General features: G+C 41.1%; 1 protein-coding gene across 1 annotated transcript in view; it reads right to left on the bottom strand.

The window, feature by feature from the left end:
- The window catches only part of LOC145415682 (calcium-dependent secretion activator-like), a 603,137-nt gene that overhangs the window by 110,537 nt on the left and 475,059 nt on the right, over positions 1–17,541 (bottom strand). Inside the window, exon 11 of the mRNA XM_080284897.1 lies at positions 17,028–17,149. Within this exon, the coding sequence (XP_080141023.1) occupies positions 17,028–17,149 (122 nt within the window). The remainder of the gene's footprint in view (positions 1–17,027; positions 17,150–17,541) is intronic.

Raw genomic sequence — 17,541 nt, forward strand, 5'->3', positions numbered from 1 at the left:
ACTCTCTCTTCCGTCTCTCAACTTCTTCCACGCCCCTGTTTCTCATCCACTCACTATATGCTTTCTTCTTTTGTGCCACAGCCTTTCTCACCACTTCATTCCACCATGCTGTTCCTGGCACCCCCTTTCGTCTTCTCTTCATTCCACACACCACCTCACATGCTGCACAGATATCTTCTATGAATATCTTGCACACACATTCCATGTCTCCCATCTACTCCAAATCATATTTACCCAATTGCTCCTGCAATTCAGTCTTATATTCTGCCTTTTTTCCATCCTCTTGTATCCATTCCACCTTCCTTGTAGGAACAACTTCCTCCTGTCCTTCCCTTCTTCTATTCCTGCACTTCATTTCAACCTTGACTTTCACCACCACCACCAAGAGGTGGTCGGAAGGTCCACTCTCCCAACCTCTATATGCTCTTGCATCCATTATACACCTTCTCATCCTATCATCCACACACACATAATCAATCATTGCCTTCCATTTATTCAGTTCTTCACCCACCCTTCTTATCACACGCCTCGTCTACCTATGGATCATTTTGTGCCTGGAGCGGGTACAGGCTATCATCAACCCCTTCCTGGCTCAAATGTCCACTAGAGCACTGCCATTCTCGTCCACCTCTGCAGGCACACCCCACTCATCAACTACTCCATCCACCTTCATATTCTCTACTTTTCCATTTATATCTCCAATTAAAAACACTCTCATTTCTATCAAACTCTTCCATGCACACTTCCACATTTGTCCAGAACTCTTCTTTCACCAGTTTGCATGATCTTACATTGGCGCATACACACACACAATCGCCCACATTTGTAGTCCAACTTTCAATCTTACCCACACAATTCTTAAGCCAACAGATCCATTTTCTCTTATATTCTCCTTCCATCTCTTGCACACAACGATAAACACTCCTTCTTTTGCCCTGTCATTCTCAACTACTCCTGTGCATATAGCCTATCTGTACTCCCATTCTCTCACACTCTCACCTCTCCATTTAGTTTCAGTTAATCCACATACATCCACTTTCGAACTCTCAAGCACCTTGACAATCTCTTTCTCTTTCACCTCATCATTTGCACCCCTTAAATTCCATGTTACAATCCATACTATGTCCTTTGTTTGGTCCTTAGTCGTCTCCTGTTGGTTAGTCCTGGTCCAAGGCTTCTTGTTAGTATTTTTAGTTAGTTGTTTTCCATGGAGGGGCACTAACCCTTTGCCAACCCACTTACTGTCATGTAGGGATCATGTGTTGGTTGGTTACAGGGTTACCACCCAGTGTTGTAAATGCTTTCCTGGTTTTCAGAAAATCTTTTGGCTTGCCACTCAACGTACTGCTACCCTAAAAACAGAGTACTGTTACACTAGGCGGGTGGATGTGTGCCCCCACCTACTTTTATTATTATTATTATTATTATATAATGCTAAAATCTGTCATTTCAAGTACACTCAAACCTCGAGTACCACGGGCAATAGGAACTAGACAATGACCATGGTACTCAAATCTGTGTTACTCAGACAATATGTTTACGTGTATAATGATACAATGTGTTCTGGCAACTTTCCAAAACTCTCACTTTTATTCTTTCTTACCACCTTACCCTCATGTAAATTACCCCCACTTATACTTACCATCAGGTAAAACACTGAAAGTCATAATATAACTATTGTAATTAAGAACACCAATAGTATTAAAAATAGCATAACAAAGCAGAAGCTGGGCTGGGTAGCCTTGTGTTGTTGATAGGTAACTCCCTGGTATTCTCCTGCCCCCCACCCCCAGTGTTGTTGTCAAAATTTCGCCTTCTCTCATATCACGTGGCCTTTGGTAGAGACCTTAGGCCATATGGTTAGATGAAAATTTATGGGTCTATGTGACCAAATACAGTAGAAGTCCGATTTTTCGGCATCTATGGGACCAGGCAAGTGCCGAAATATCAAAATTGCTGAATTATCGAAAACCCTACCCACTCAGTACCTTATATGTTTCGGTGAACACTATCATCATTACTCATATCATTACAAATGTGTTTGGAGAGAGTACTGTATACTGTTTGATACTGTACAATACTGTAATGAATACAGTACTATACATGAATATGAAAAATAAAGAAATTAGTGAACATACTGTATATAAATGTAATGGTACAGTAGGCCTACAAGTTCACATGCACTTACCTAAACTTATAGTAGGTTCCTTATTTACATATGTACAATAGAAGGGGTTGATTGGAGTCTGCTACTGCTGGAAGAAGTCCCCAGCAGTAGAGGGTCCTGCAACAGGCTCTAAGGACTCTTCTCCCTGTTGCTGCGGCAGTAGAGCTTGAGGTTCAGAGACTGCTGTTGGTTCTGTTATTTTCATCTCAGCATAGAACATTTTGGCTTTTTCTATGATGAGAGGCCCCGAAATAGGCTTCCCTTCAGAACGCTGAGCCACAAACCACCTATGCAGCACTTCATCCAGCTCACTCAACTTTGCTTTTCTCATTGCTTTCCTCTGGGTCGTACCGGAGGCCTGAGAAACAAATTTAAATAGATCATTTTTCTGCTTCTTTATATCATAGATGGTAGAGGAGCTTACGTTAAACTCATCCATAAACTGTTTCCTACTCATGCCAGCCTCTAATTTTTTCAACAGCTCAATTTTCCGAGCAATAGTCAACATCTTATGTGTACGCTTCTTGCTAACACCAGTTAACTTTCCACACGTGGAGGCCATTTTCAAAGCACGCAGAAGATGTTTATACTGTTCACAACACACGGCTGGTCCACTCAGGTGTTACAAAGCTCCTGTCTGATGTTACGGTGCTTACAGCACACTCGAATAGTAATTTCAGAGGTATTTCGGTACGAAGTTCACAAAGCACACAGAAGAATCAAGAGAAGTCGGCAGCAGCACGGCAACAACTCGGAAGAATGGCGGAAGAATGGCGAAACAGATTCTCTTTCCCATGCTAGACTCACTACATGTTTGTCCTCTCTTTATGCTATAGGAGAAAGAGCTAGCCTCTGAGCTTCATGGCAGTGGTAGACTCGTTCCATCACTTTCACTATCTCACTCACTAAGGCGGGTAAAGGCGGGTAACTAGCTGGCGAGCCTCATGGAGAATTTCAAGACTGACGAAAAAAATCGGAGAATCTGCCGAACGATCGGAGATTTTCGTAAATGGGACTATTTCTCAAAACTGCCGAAATGTCAGATTTGCCGGGGAATTGGATGCCGAAATATTGGACTTTTACTGTAGAATAAAAATGTGTGCTAACCAGAAAAAATTACCCTTTCATCCATGTGTTCTCGTGAGTTAGCGTTCAGTTTCACATTCTTCGTTTGACATCGCGCTTCCCAACATGTTTCGGACTGGCTAAGCATATGACTAAACTGCTCTGTCAGTCCGAAATGTGTTGGAAATGCGATATTGAACAAAGAACGTGAAATTGAACGCTAACTCACAAGAACAGATGGATGAAAGAATCTTATTTTTCTGGTTTGTAAATATTTTTGATCCACTTCGTCCCCTAAAACTGCCAGACCTATAAATTTTCATCTAACCACACGGCCTAACATCTCTCCCAAAGGCCACATGATATAAGAGAAGGCAAAGTTTTAACAACATTATGGGTGGGGGGTGGGTGCAGGGAAGCGTGAGAGTTTTTTTTCTCTGATGCTCCACATTATGCCCTATAGGCTTCCCAGTCAGCTTCAGGGGAGATTCTCGGTCATATTTTGGTCAAATTTTTGAGTCTCAGGTTTTGAACTATCTATCAAGTTTAATTCCTATATTTCCATTTCTTACCATCAAAAGAGCTGAAATAAAACTCCATATATTTTATTTCAATTTTTACAGTTATGCTCTGACAGCGTCTCTCCCAGTGTGCGTCGGATGGGACCTTTAAAAAAAAAAAAAAAAAAATATGGCTTGAATGCAATTTGGCACATCAGTTTATGCAGAGATTATTGAGTTATTTTGCCATCATATTAAGCTAAATCCACCATAAAAATGCCATACATATGTATGTATAGGTTGTTTTAGTCTTAATTTGTAATCATATGATGTGAGCAAAAAAAATATCTTGCAGCAGGCGACTGATATGGACAGCTTTCATATTTCACCAATATCCCCCCACAACCTCATGTACAGCAGTTTTCTCTAACGTTTAGTGTTCAGAGAATGGGAATACTCTGTTCAGTGATTGGCTGACTCTGATGGAAATCCTCAGTTCTCACTGGCTGAGAGAGAGAGAGAGAGAGAGAGAGCCTGGAAAGGGGAGAGGCAGGAAGAGAGTGTAACTTGGAGAAATTCACTGGCTTGGGCTCACACTGAAGCTCTCCAAATCTGGTACAACTATTCCCAATAGTTTCAGAAATGCAAAGATTTTTCTGTGTTTATTTTTTAGTCTCACTTTCTTACAATTTACATATTCTTACAGAAAAAATGTTGTTGGGCAAGTTTTGTGGTGAATTTACAAAGCATGAATAGAAACTTACTCATCAGGCTTATCCGCTGTTTTGGTAGATTGCATTTACAGAAATACACAATATTATTTTTTTCTGAATATTTTATAAAGTTCTTTTACTTTCTCAGAAAATATTCACCAGATATATTTATATTCTCTGATGTCAATTATTTTTCTACCAAAGATTGACAATGAGTTGATTATGAAAATGCCACAAAAAATCACTAAATCTAAGACGATATAGAAAGTAACTCAGGTACATGTTCATTCATCCATCCATCATCCAATCTTACATTGCCCCAAGAGGAGCATAGAAGCCCGTGGCTAGGCAGTTGGTCTCGACATTTAAGATGAAAGTGACCAGCCTCACTCATCCCTAAGTGTCATTACATGAGCAATCAACCCCAACCATCCCTTGGATATAAACCTTCACCGGCTCAATCTGACTGGAGTGCAATAATTACCTACTAAACCACCTGGTGCCAAAATCTGATTATATGGTTACCACCCAGCATAGTAAATGGTTTCCTGGTGTACAGGAAACCAATTGACTTGTCACTCAGCATAGAGTCACCCACAGGCAGAAGGAAGAGGAAAGAATGAAGGAAAGAAAGACAGAGGAGGAAGTGTAAAGTCACCCGTAGGCAGAAGGACAAGGAAAGAATGAAGGATAGAAAGACAGAAGAGGATGGAAGGAAAGAAGGATGGAAGAGAGGAAAGGGCAGACACCCAAGAGCAGCAATACATCGAGTGAGTGGATGGTGAGCGCCCCCACCTACCACTAAGGTACATATTCACCTATAAAAAAACGGCCTGAAAATGCAGGCTCCGGAACAACATATAAACTTTCACTGCTGCCAGGTTCGCATCACTTCCTATGCACAATCTTTATATTCTCCCGGTCCTTCCAAATCTTTCTGATAGTGCTTTCATTTATGCAATGCTTTTTTGCCATTTCAGTAAACGTACGCTTTACTTAAAGCAGAAGAAGGACCTTACCAATTCAATTCACATACCTCCAGTTTGTTTTCTGTATTTTTCTGCCTTTTCAGGGCAGTAAATTACCTTTTCTTGCTGAAAATTTTCCCACTTTGTATCATCACATGCCCTAAGAGATAGCCTTGACGCACTGAATGGTGGTTTTCATTTCCCAACTTCCCAACTGGATGCTAGGTTAGGTTAGGTTACACATTGTTAACCTAGGTTAGGGTAAGTTTAGTTAAACACTTAGATTAGGACAGGCCCTTTTGCCGTAACTCTGACAAGTCAAACGAGCTGACACAGTGGAACACAGCTAATAACAACGGGAAAACAGATTTCGCATGAAACGTTTATTTACTTTTTTGTGTGTGTGTGTGTATTATTTACTTTTGTGTGTGTGTGTGTGTGTGTGTGTGTGTGTGTCCGACTCTGGGCATAGACTTCACAGCCTGCTTCCAAGGCCCAGTAGTCCTCCTACATACCTACATACCAATCACCTCATGGCCCTTAGCAATGAAATTACCATTTTGGGTGATTTTAACATACAGTACACACTGCTGAATGATTATTGCATTCTGCCCGGACTGATGACGCTGGTCTAGAATGCGAGCTGTTTGCGGAATCGTTTAATCTCACCCAGTTGGTAAAGCAACCAACCAGAATACCTGATAGTCCTGACCATAATGCCCATCTCTTGGATTTATTCTTGACAAATAATCCAGATCAATACAGGATAGAGGTACTGTCACCACTTGGATCCTCTGACCACAATCTCATCAAAGCCTCATTAGTTAACCCTCCTACACCTCCCCATTCTGAACCTGTCAGGGTGACCCGATGGCACTTTGACAGGGCAGACTGGGATGGATTTAGAAATTTTCTTGCTGATGTTCCATGGCAGTCTTTCTTCTCTAGTGATCCCAATTCTACCCAGTCCCACATTTGCGACTTAATACTAGCTGGTATGGATTTATTCATACCAAGTCAACAATTCACTAAAAGATCAAACTCTCCAAAATGGTTTGATGGCAATTGTGCCAGAGCAACAGCCCAAAAGTCATTAGCATATAACTCTTACTTAAAATCAAAAAAATCTGAATCACTCTCCCAATTTAAAATTGCTAGAAATCATGCAAAAGCTGTATTAAATCTATCTAAATCAAACTTTCTTCAAAAGCAAGCATCAAAACTACTTAACAACCCTAAGGACAATAGAATATTCTGGACAACTCTTAATTCTTTCAATAATAACTTTAACAAGTCATCTTCCATTCCCCCACTAAAATCTTCAGATGGCAATATTACAAATGACCCACGTGGGAAAGCAGATATCTTTGCTAGTACCTTTGCCAGAAACTCTACCATAGATGATACCAGCCAGAATGTCTCAGTACTGGAACTTGATTCTCCCGAAATTGCCCCACTTGAAATACAGACAAGATACGTAAAATCCATCCTAGACAATTTACCTACCAACAAAGCTCCAGGCCCAGATGGAATTCCGCCAATTGTTTTGAAAAAGTGTTCCCCTGAACTTGCCTCTGTCCTAGCTAAATTATTCAGACTATGCATACGTACTTCTTTATTCCCAAATTCATGGAAAGAAGCCAATATCCACCCAATTCTGAAGAAAGGAAGTTCATCTGACCCCTCCAATTACAGACCAATAGCTGTCACATCTTCTCTTGGTAAGGTATTTGAAACTTTAATTAATAAGCATATTGTTAAACATCTTGAATCCAACAACTTAATTAGTGATAGACAATACGGTTTTTGCCACGAAAGATCCACCATTGACATACTCAATCTCTTAACTCATACCATCCATCAATCAATTGATCTTTTTGGAGAAACTCATGCATTAGCTCTTGATATCTCTAAAGCTTTCGACAGAGTATGGCACCATTCCCTGCTGTCCAAACTCCCTTGCTATGGACTAACGTCTTTTGTTCCTTTGATTTCTTCTTATCTTAGTGACAGGAAAATAAGAGTAAAAGTAGATGATGTATATTCGAATTTCCACTCAATTAACGCCGGCGTGCCGCAGGGATCAGTTCTGGCACCAACCCTATTTCTGGTTCATATTAATGATCTCTTATCTGTCACTCACAATCCCATTCACTTATATGCAGATGACTCAACACTACATAGTTCATTCACACTCAGACATCCATTTACAAAGTCTAATATCTCTACCTCTCAACTCAGTACAGCCATCTCCATAAATCAAGATCTATCTACAATCAGTGAATGGGGACAAAACAACCTTGTCTCTTTTAATGCTAGTAAAACTAAATATATACAGTTTACTAATAGACAGATATTGCCAGATTCGTACATTACCTTCAATGCTACTAATATTCCCATCTCCAAAAGCATTGAAATTCTTGGTGTCTCACTTAACAGTGCCCTCAGCTGGACCTCTCATGTCAGATCACTTGCTAAAACCGCCTCAAAGAAACTTGGATTATTGTACAGAGTCCGCAACTTCTTCGCCGATGAGCAGTTAGCTATAATTTATAAGAGTCATGTGCGCTCTCAGCTTGAATATTGCTCACCCTTGTGGAATGGTTGTGGAGAGGTTGCATTAAGACAACTAGACAAAATTCAGAATAAAGCTGTTAGAATCATTAACAACCCTGCCATTACATATAAACTACCTCCCCCGCAAGTAAGAAGGAATGCTGCCTCCCTTGCATTATTTTACAGATATTTTTTTGGCAAATGCTCAGACAAAGTTGCGTCCATAGTGCCACCTCTCCATGCCTTCCCTCGTGCTACACGGGCATCTGGTAGCGCTCATGACTGGAATGTCACTCAACCATATTGCAGAACTTCTGCCTATCAGAATTCTTTCATTCCCCGAACTGCATCTCTCTGGAACCCGCTTCCCCAGAGTTGTTTTCCTCCAAATTTCAACCCACAACTGTTCAAGTCTAACTGTTACAGATATTTTATGAACAGAGGACACCAGTAATCTGGTGTATGGATATTTTTTTTTTACCCATTTGTTTTTCCTTCCTCTGTTCTGTTGTTTAAAAAAAAAAAAAAAAAAAAAATTACCACCCAGAATTCGAAAAATATAACAGACTATCAGGAAGAAGAGCGAAGAATGTGGAACTGAGCATTAACTTACAGCACACAGATAGGAGTATTTTTTCTGATTAGCAAACATTTTCGTTCAGTTTCGTCCACTAAAACTGCAAAACCCATATGATTGTGGGATGTGGGGTAAAGTCAGTGAGACGCGAGAAAGGACTTGATAGTCGTATGCTCAGTCGGTCCGAAATGTGTTGGAAAGCATGAAATTGAAAGAAAATGTGGAACTTTGTGTGTGTGTGTGTGTGTGTGTGTGTGTGTGTGTGTGTGTGTGTGTGTGTGTGTGTGTGTGTGTGTGTGTGTGTGTGTGTGTGTGTCCGACTCTGGGCATAGGCTTCACAGCCTGATATCAAGGCCCAGCAGTCCTCCTACATACCATACACCTCTACATGTCATCACTTCGGCGCTAACACCCACAGTCCATACTGAATACATGCTAGGGCTGTCTCATACAGGACTGGTGTATTGGTATTAGCAGGGGTATTTTTACGACATGTCAGCGGGTCTTTTTGGTAGATTAGTAAAGCCTGATTTAATGAAATTCAAATCCTTAAACTGTTCCCTGCCCCAGCCGGGATTTGAACCTGGGTCCGTTAGGACTGCAGGCCACCTCTCTACCGATTGAGCCACCGCCTCACTTCCGAGAACACAGGGTTGAAAATATTTTTTTCTAATTAGCAAACATTTTAGTTCCATTTTGTCCCTTAAAACTGCGAAACCCTTTATGAATGTGGGGTAGAACCAGGTGAGGTGCAAGAATGGATTGATAACCATATGCTTACTTAGTTGGAAATGCTAGGAAGCATGACATCAAAACATAAATATGAAACTGAACGCTAACTTACGAGAACACACAGATGAAAGCTATTTTTTCTCTAATTAGAGTGTCCATGAGAAATTTGGAAGGAATTTGAGTGTAAAGTGGAGAGACTGTAAGAAAATGTTCTGGAAGGAGGTGAAGAGAGTAAGACAGGGTGGTAGTGAAGTTAGCAGGGGAGTGAAAGATAAGAATGGTTGATTACTAGTGGAGAAGGGAGAAAACATGAGAAGATGGAGAAACACTTTAAGGAACTGTTAACATAGAGGATGGAAGAAATGCGAGTATAAGTGGCTGGGGAATGGCTGGGAGGAGGAGGGAGGTGAGAAGACAAGAGGAAATCAGTAGGACAGAAGTTGTGGAAGCAATGAGGCAAGTCAAATTGGGGAAAGACCCAGGAATTGATGGAGTGTGTGCTGAAATGCTGAAGCATGGGGGAGAGATAGTAGTAGAATGGATGTGGAAGATGTGCAGATTGGCCTGGGAGGAAGGTAGAGTCCAGGAGGATTGGAAGTCAGGTATAATTATTCCCTTGTACAAAGGAAAAGGGAAAAAAGAAGTGTGTGGTAATCATAGTGGCATTTGTCTTCTTAGTGTAATAGGAAAAGTGTATGGTAGGATACTTATTGACAGAGTTAGGGAAATAATAGAGGAACTAGTTGAAGAAGAACAGGGAGGATTTAGGAAGGGAAGAGGTTGTGTAGAACAGATATTCATTCTTAGATCTAAAGAGGAAAAGTTTCTAGAGAAGGGAAAGAAGTTGTATGCGGCTTTCATGGATTTGGAGAAAGCACATGACAGGGTGGATAGATAAGGATTATGGAAATATTAAGAATGTTTGGAGTAGAGGGGAAGTTGTTGAATGCTGTGAAGAGTACAATATGTATGATGGCGGTAAGGCTGCAGTGCGTGTGGATGTTGAACTGAGTGAAATTTTCTCTTTGAAAGTTGGGTTGAAACAGAGATGTGCCATGTCTCCATGGTTGTTCAGTCTGTAAATGGATGGGGTTCTTAAAGAGGTACACGGTAGGGGAGTGGATGTTGGAGTGGCCCTGGTGAGAGAAGGTAGTGTTTGGAAACTCCCTGTACTGTTGTTTGCAGACGATACTGTGTTGTTGAATGAAGATGAAGGGGAGCTGCAAGGCTTGGTGGATGAGTTTGGGAGAGTATGTAAGAAACAGAATCTAAAGATGAATGTAGGGAAGAGTAAAGTGCTGGTCTTTGAGAGAGGTGAAGTCAGTGAGGTTGGATGGTGAGGAAATGAGGAATGTATGTTTAAGTACTTGGGTAGTGTGATGAGTAAGGATGGCAATTTGGAGGGTGAAGTGCTTGAAAGGGTACAACAAGAAAGAAAGGTTGCTGGATCCTTGAAGGCAGCGATAAGAAACAGGGAAGTGAGCATGGAAGTGAAAAAGTTACTACATGACAGTATTGTGATACCAACTCTAACTTATGGAAGTGAAGCTTTGATGCTGTTGGAAGGACACAAGTCAAGAGTGAGAGCAGTGGAAATGAGTTATTTAAGAGGACCCTGTGGAGTCACAAGGAGAGACAGGCTGACAAATGAGGATATAAAGGAGCGTTGTGATGTGGATGTGGATGTGATAGGAAGCATTAGGAGGAACACACTGAGGTGGTTTGGCCGTGTGGAGAGGATGGAGGGTGAGAGACTGACGAGGAGAGTGTATGTGAGTGAGGTGGAGGGGAGAAGAGGGAGGGGGAGGCCAAGGATGAGATGAAGGGATGGAGTGGAGAGGTATATGAGAGAGGGGTGTGTGAGTTTGGAGCAGGGCAGTGAAACGGTGCGGGACAGGGCGATGTGGAGGCGATTTGTTTGTGGCCACCCCGTACGAGACTGAGACATTTGGCAATAGATAGACAGATAGATAGCAAACATTTTCATTCTATTTCGTCCCTTAACACCATAAAACCCACTATGAGTGTGGGGAAGAACTATGTGAAGCACTAGAAAGGACTGATAACCACATACCCAGTTGGTCTGAATAGCATGGGAAGTAAGAAATTGAATGAAGAATGTGGAACTGAACCCTAACTTACGAGAACACAAAGATGAAAGTTTTTTTCTTCTGATTACCATACATTTTCATTCCATTTCGTCCCAAAATTGCGAAACCCATAAATTTTTGTCTAACCATTCAGCCTTGAGTGTGCCCAGGAAGCATATTTCCTTTCTGTATACGTATTCATCTCGCCACCAGAATCCTCAGCCAGGAACGACGCTCACCCAGTCAATTCAAAACTAACCACATGCTTTTCTGGAAAATATGCTCAATATGTTTCCCAGGCAAAATTTTCTCAGTAACCTAACCAAACCTAACCTAACCTATTCCACTATGGCTGCTTGGCTGCGGTGGCTGACTGTGGTATTGAGACAAATACCCATACTGGATGGAATGCCCAGGAAAGGTACCCTGAGTCTAGAGGATGACATCATCGCATGCAACTTTCAAATTTCATTGCCAGGCCAGCTGACTTCTGGCGTGAGCTTGAGTTTTTCCGTGTGCTGACATGACTTGCCTCATTATGCTACTTGTCTCATTAGGTTACTCAACTGCGTATTCCTCAAGGATTGATGTACTCCAGTACTGTGCTGTATTTTCTCTGGTTCTAAAGCTAGTATCACTTAGTTTGTGCAAATAATGCAAACTACATTATAAACAACATTTTTCAGTTTCTTAATCCTGGAGAGATGCTTGTCATGCTCTGGTACTAAGAGATACATAGCAGACCCTTTCAACCACTCTCATCATATCCATAGTCTCTATAAGACCATGCCATCCAAGCACAACTTCCCTATGATCAGCAGGCTTTCTTACTTCTTTATGAATCTCTTATATTCATGTCAAATCTCATCTACAGAGTCATTTAAATTCCCCAGGAGTCCCATTTCCACTATTCTCACTTTTGACCTTAAAACTAACACTACAACAGCCTCACACTCAGAAGTTTATAAGCTTAAATAGTACACCTTAAAACTGTGAAGTCCTCAACAGCATTTTCATACAACACATTATCAAAGCCTTCTAAGCTCCAGCCACTTTTCTTTCTTGTGTTTCTTTGCTCTCCACGCCATTTGCATATTTTCCTCTCTTTTCTATCACTGCACCAAAGTACTTGATATCTACCACCTATTCAGGTCTCTCCTTTTATCAAATCATCACATTTTGAATCACCTTTCTAAACAACCACGACTTAATCCTAATCTATATAGAGTTTCAGATGCCACCATCCACATTCACAAAACTCTGACCCAGTCTGATAATATACCATTAACTATTAAGAAAGCCCATGTCCTCATGAATGTAAATGTGTCAGTCCCAATCACATATACTGCTTCACAAAGCAGACAACATGCAACCCAAAGCCTGGAAATGCAGCAAACATCTCCAAGACTGGGGACACTCAGTAAGTGCTGTACAGTCAGAGAGTGCAGTCATCATTATGACAGTATTGCTGCATCCCCGTCCTACACTGCCACAAGATCCAACAGCAGTAGTTCAGCAAAGGAAGGATGTTGCCCAGTGAGTTGTTCTTCCTATGGTTAGCCTTTTGGTGTACAGTACACAGGATCAGCTCAGGCGTCGTAAATAAACAATGGCTTCTTAAGTTCACTGTCTTTATTTTCAAATAATTACACTTACTGCTTGCCAACTTCACTTCACTATTTTCATAAATACCGACGATATACAAAATTCTATCTATCTATCTATTGCCAGATGCCTTAATCCTGTAAGGGATGGCCAAAAACAAATCGCCTCCATGTTGTCCTGTCCCCTGCCATTTTCATTGCTCTGCTCCCAGCTCACACCCCTCTCTCTCATATACCTCTCCACTCCATCCCTCCTTCTCATCCTTGGCCTCCACCTCCCTCTCCCCTCCTCTACCTCACTCACATACACTCTCCTTGTCAGTCTCTCTCTCTCTCCATCCTCTCCACATGGCCAAACCACCTCAGTGTGTTTCTCCCAATGCTTCCTATCACATTCACATCCACATCGCAACGCTCCTTCACTTCCTCATTTGTCAGTCTGTCTCTCCATGTGACTCCACATGCTCCTCTCAAATAACTCATTTCCAATGCTCTCACTCTTGACTTGTGTCTCTCCAACAAGGTCCAAGCTTCGCTTCCATACGTTAGAGTTGGTACCACAATACTGTCATGTAGTAACTTTCTCACTTCCACGCTCACTTCAATGTTTCTTATCACTGCCTTCAAGGAACCAGCAACCTTTCTTCCTTGTTGTACCCTTTCAAGCACTTCACCCTCCAAACTTCCATCCTTACTCATCACATTACCCAAGTACTTAAATGTACTCACAGTTTCCATTTCCTCCTCATCCAACCTCACTGTACATTCACTGACTTCACCTCTCTCGAAGACCATAACCTTACTCTTCCCTACATTCACCTTTAGATTCCATTTCTTACACACTCTCCCAAACTCATCCACCAAGCCTTGCAGCTCCCCTTCGTCTTCACTTAACAACACAGTATCATCTGCAAACATCATTAAGTGTATAGGTTGAAATTCATAATGGGTCACATACTGAAAACAAAAAAGAACCTATGGCTCAGCCTGCAAAACTTGTTCCTCCCATGTAATAATGAGCAAAAAAGAAAGACAAATTGAAGATTCATTCATTTTGTGATATCTGGACACATTACATTTAAATGACTGGGTATTATATGCTGGGAAAAAGAGAGACTGAGAAAGACAGTTCCAGAGTTGACTAACTGCATACATGAAAAACTGAGTACCAGTTGATTCTTACATCAGAGTTGGACAGACATGGAGTGAGACTGTGTACCAAATTAGGGGTTGTGTGCCTGCCATGATGGGAGAGGAATGCAAGCAGAGTTTAGAAGGCCAGTGACCAGAATTGTTGCAAAAAAAGAAAAAAAAGAGATGCAATAGCTGATCTCCTCCAAGGAACTGTATCACAGAGGAATGAGGTTTCTGGCAGATCCAGAAAATCATCCAAAGGACTGTTATGATGCCAAAGAGGGATGTAATGTATGATTCCTCAGTTAATACATGGGAATTAAAACTAAAATCATACATTTCAGATGCAGTTATTAAGCCTATCATCAAATACCATCTCTTGTAGGACCTGCATGTGTGCCAAGCAGGAAAGCAGCAAAGGAAATTATAAGTGCTGAATGAATAAACATACAATGCCTGGATTTTTGTCACCAAAATCAAGTATAGACAACAGAACAGTTAAGAAGTATTATATGAGCTGACATGAGCCCATTTAAGTGAATTTGTAGCTCTGAGATGCATATAAGCAGACCAAGTGACATAAGCTATTACTACCCAAATTTAACATGCAGTATGGTGATGTATCAACACCACATAATGGTATGAAATTACTTTAATATGGAGCAGGTAAGGAGAGTCACTCAATTATGGAGCAGGTAAGGAGAGTCTCTCAATTTCTTTTGAAGAATGTAACTGCTGAGAGTCATTATTTAAGTGCTTTGGAGAACCAGCTTGAATGTAGCTTATAAAACAAAGGAGGCACCCATTTCACAGAAAGCTAATTACCAGCTAGCTTCAAAAGAATAAAGACTGATGCTGTAAAGGGGCCAGGCACCTCCTGAGATCCTGACCCAACCGAAAATGCTGGGATGCAATGCAAGTGGAAATTTTATTACTGTATTAAAAATAAAAGTGCCAGTATCACTTTATAACTGCAAGAGAGATAAAGGAATTGGGAGTGGGAAAAGCAGACTTAAAATACTTAAAGAAACAGAGAGGCAAGATGGAGTAATAGGGGGATGGCAGCTCAATGGCAGAGCACCTGACTTGAGCCTGAAGAGTCATGAGTTCGTGCCATGCCCGGGTAAGCAGACTTGCTGGGAGTAGTAGTGTTCTCCTGTCACCTAGCTAGTTGTAGCAGCCGTGACTGAGTGGGTTAGAGTGCTCTGACGAAAGGGTCGAAGGTTCAAGTCCGTCTGAGGGTCACTGGACATCAGGAAGGGAATCCAGGCATACTGTAAAGTGCTACATATTCCAAACCAAAGTCCTTTATCCAGGGGCAATGCCTTAGCCCTTGTCAAAAATAAAAGGGGACACGATGTTATAAAAGAAAAAAAAAAAATGCTTCAGCACATTCAGAATTCATTCATACCAAAAGATGTACTAACAGCAATGAATGTATTTTGTTTTCAGTTATCCATGAAAATTCAGCCTCATAGGCACTGTGACCACATAGGTATGTAAGACAACTGCAATGTTTTAATATTACCATAAACAATTTTCATCTTTAAACCTATCCTTCACCACCTCACATACCCCAGCCTGCGGGTATATGTTGACACAATTACAAAGATGTGATTATAATCAATATTCTCATATTCAATCTCCTTGCCTCCAACATTCTATCCACCCATCACTCTGTAATCATCATTCTTTACCATCCACTCCTGACTCCTCGCCTCTCAAGGACAACTTACACACGTCAGATTTGCCTTTTATACAATGAACCTAGTGAACTCCCATCTACTTTGTTCCTTGCATGAAACACACCAATCCTCCATCTCAATAGTCACTCCACTATATCCTCCCCTCAACTACCCAGTCTCAACCATTCACCACCTCAAAGCAGGACCCCCATGGTTGAAATCCTGTGAGGGTGGCCACAGGCTGGCTTAGTGTCATATCAAGGGGCACCAGTCAAATGCAACTTAGCACTACAACTGGCAATGTATTAAACACATGATGATGTGGCAGCTTTCTAGAGTCATCACTCCAGGCTCTTGGCCTCTCATTAACAGCAGTGTTGGGCATCTGGTAGAATCCGCTTGCCCTGTGACCTATTGCCAAGGCCATGTGCCAGCCCTTGCAAGTGTTATGTCTAGGGATCACAGAGTGACCTTACTATCAATGACATCAAGCAACCAACAAGTAGCAATCAGACAAATTTTAATGGCCATTAGCCCAAAGCTGATGTCAACCTCCTGCTAAGTAGGTAGAAAAGAGATCAGAGATACAGTGGTCCCTCCGTATTCGTGGCCTCAGTATTTGTGACTTCAGTTATTTTCGGGTTAGTTAACCACCACAAAATACACTAGATTAAGGTGTATTTTTTAATTATTTAACAAAATGTGTTCTTAGATCACCTCATAATATACTTTTAAAAAGTAGATTATAACATCTGATGATGTCTGGGACACTACAAAATATTTTTCCCCAATCACATACAGCAATTTATTTACCGTTGCAAGAGGTCATTTTTCCAGAGGTGCCAACTGTTCAAGGATTTTGTCATTCCTGGAGGTGATTGTTATTCATGCTTCACAAATATGGAGGGAACAGTGTTTGTGTTTAATGCTGGTAATAATGTGCATATCTCAGCCAGAACCAAAAACCTGTGTTTCTGAGTTGATTACCAAGCCTATGAATGAGAAGATAGCAAGGACAGATACTGCAGCAAACTTAAAGCCACAAATCACTTATGGTTGCTAGTACTAAACCTTTCAAAGACAGTGGTACTTTACATAACAAGATTCAGTAACAATTAAAAAAAAAGCTGACTGCATAATAAAATGCAAGAAGGCATACCCATACTTCACCATGATTCTATAAATACATACTGCACCTATGTACTACAAACAAAAGAAACAATGTATCGGTCTTACATAGGTTTAGATGCCTCAGCCTGGTCTGTCTGTAGTTTCTCACCCCCCTCAACCTCCATGGTGCAGTAGACAATGCGGGACGATGGCAGGTGCTTGATCTCTCGTACTTCCATCACCAATACCTGCAATTCAATTCATAAGATGAGAGCACTATTGTCTCCTTACCTTCATACTGTTCCTTTTAAAGTTTCATAGATTTTTTACCATACAGCATTGTATTATAATTAATAATTTCATTTTCTACCTCCTGTACAAATGATTTTACTTAGCAAAGCCTACTACATAAGGTTGATAGTACACACACACACACACACACATATTCATTCCTATATCCATCTATCTATCTACTGTACCTGTACCTATCCATCTATCTATATCATCATCATCATCATCATCTAATCCTGTGTTGCCACATGAGAAGTGTAGGAGCCCAGGGCTAGGCAAGTTGGTTCTGACATTGAAGATGAGAGTGACCAGCTTCACACATCCCTGGGTGGCATGAAGTGAGCAATAA

This window comes from Coenobita brevimanus, chromosome 103 (genome assembly GCF_032717465.1).
Source record: "Coenobita brevimanus isolate Jiangsu-jjx chromosome 103, ASM3271746v2, whole genome shotgun sequence".
Taxonomy (NCBI): domain Eukaryota; kingdom Metazoa; phylum Arthropoda; class Malacostraca; order Decapoda; family Coenobitidae; genus Coenobita; species Coenobita brevimanus.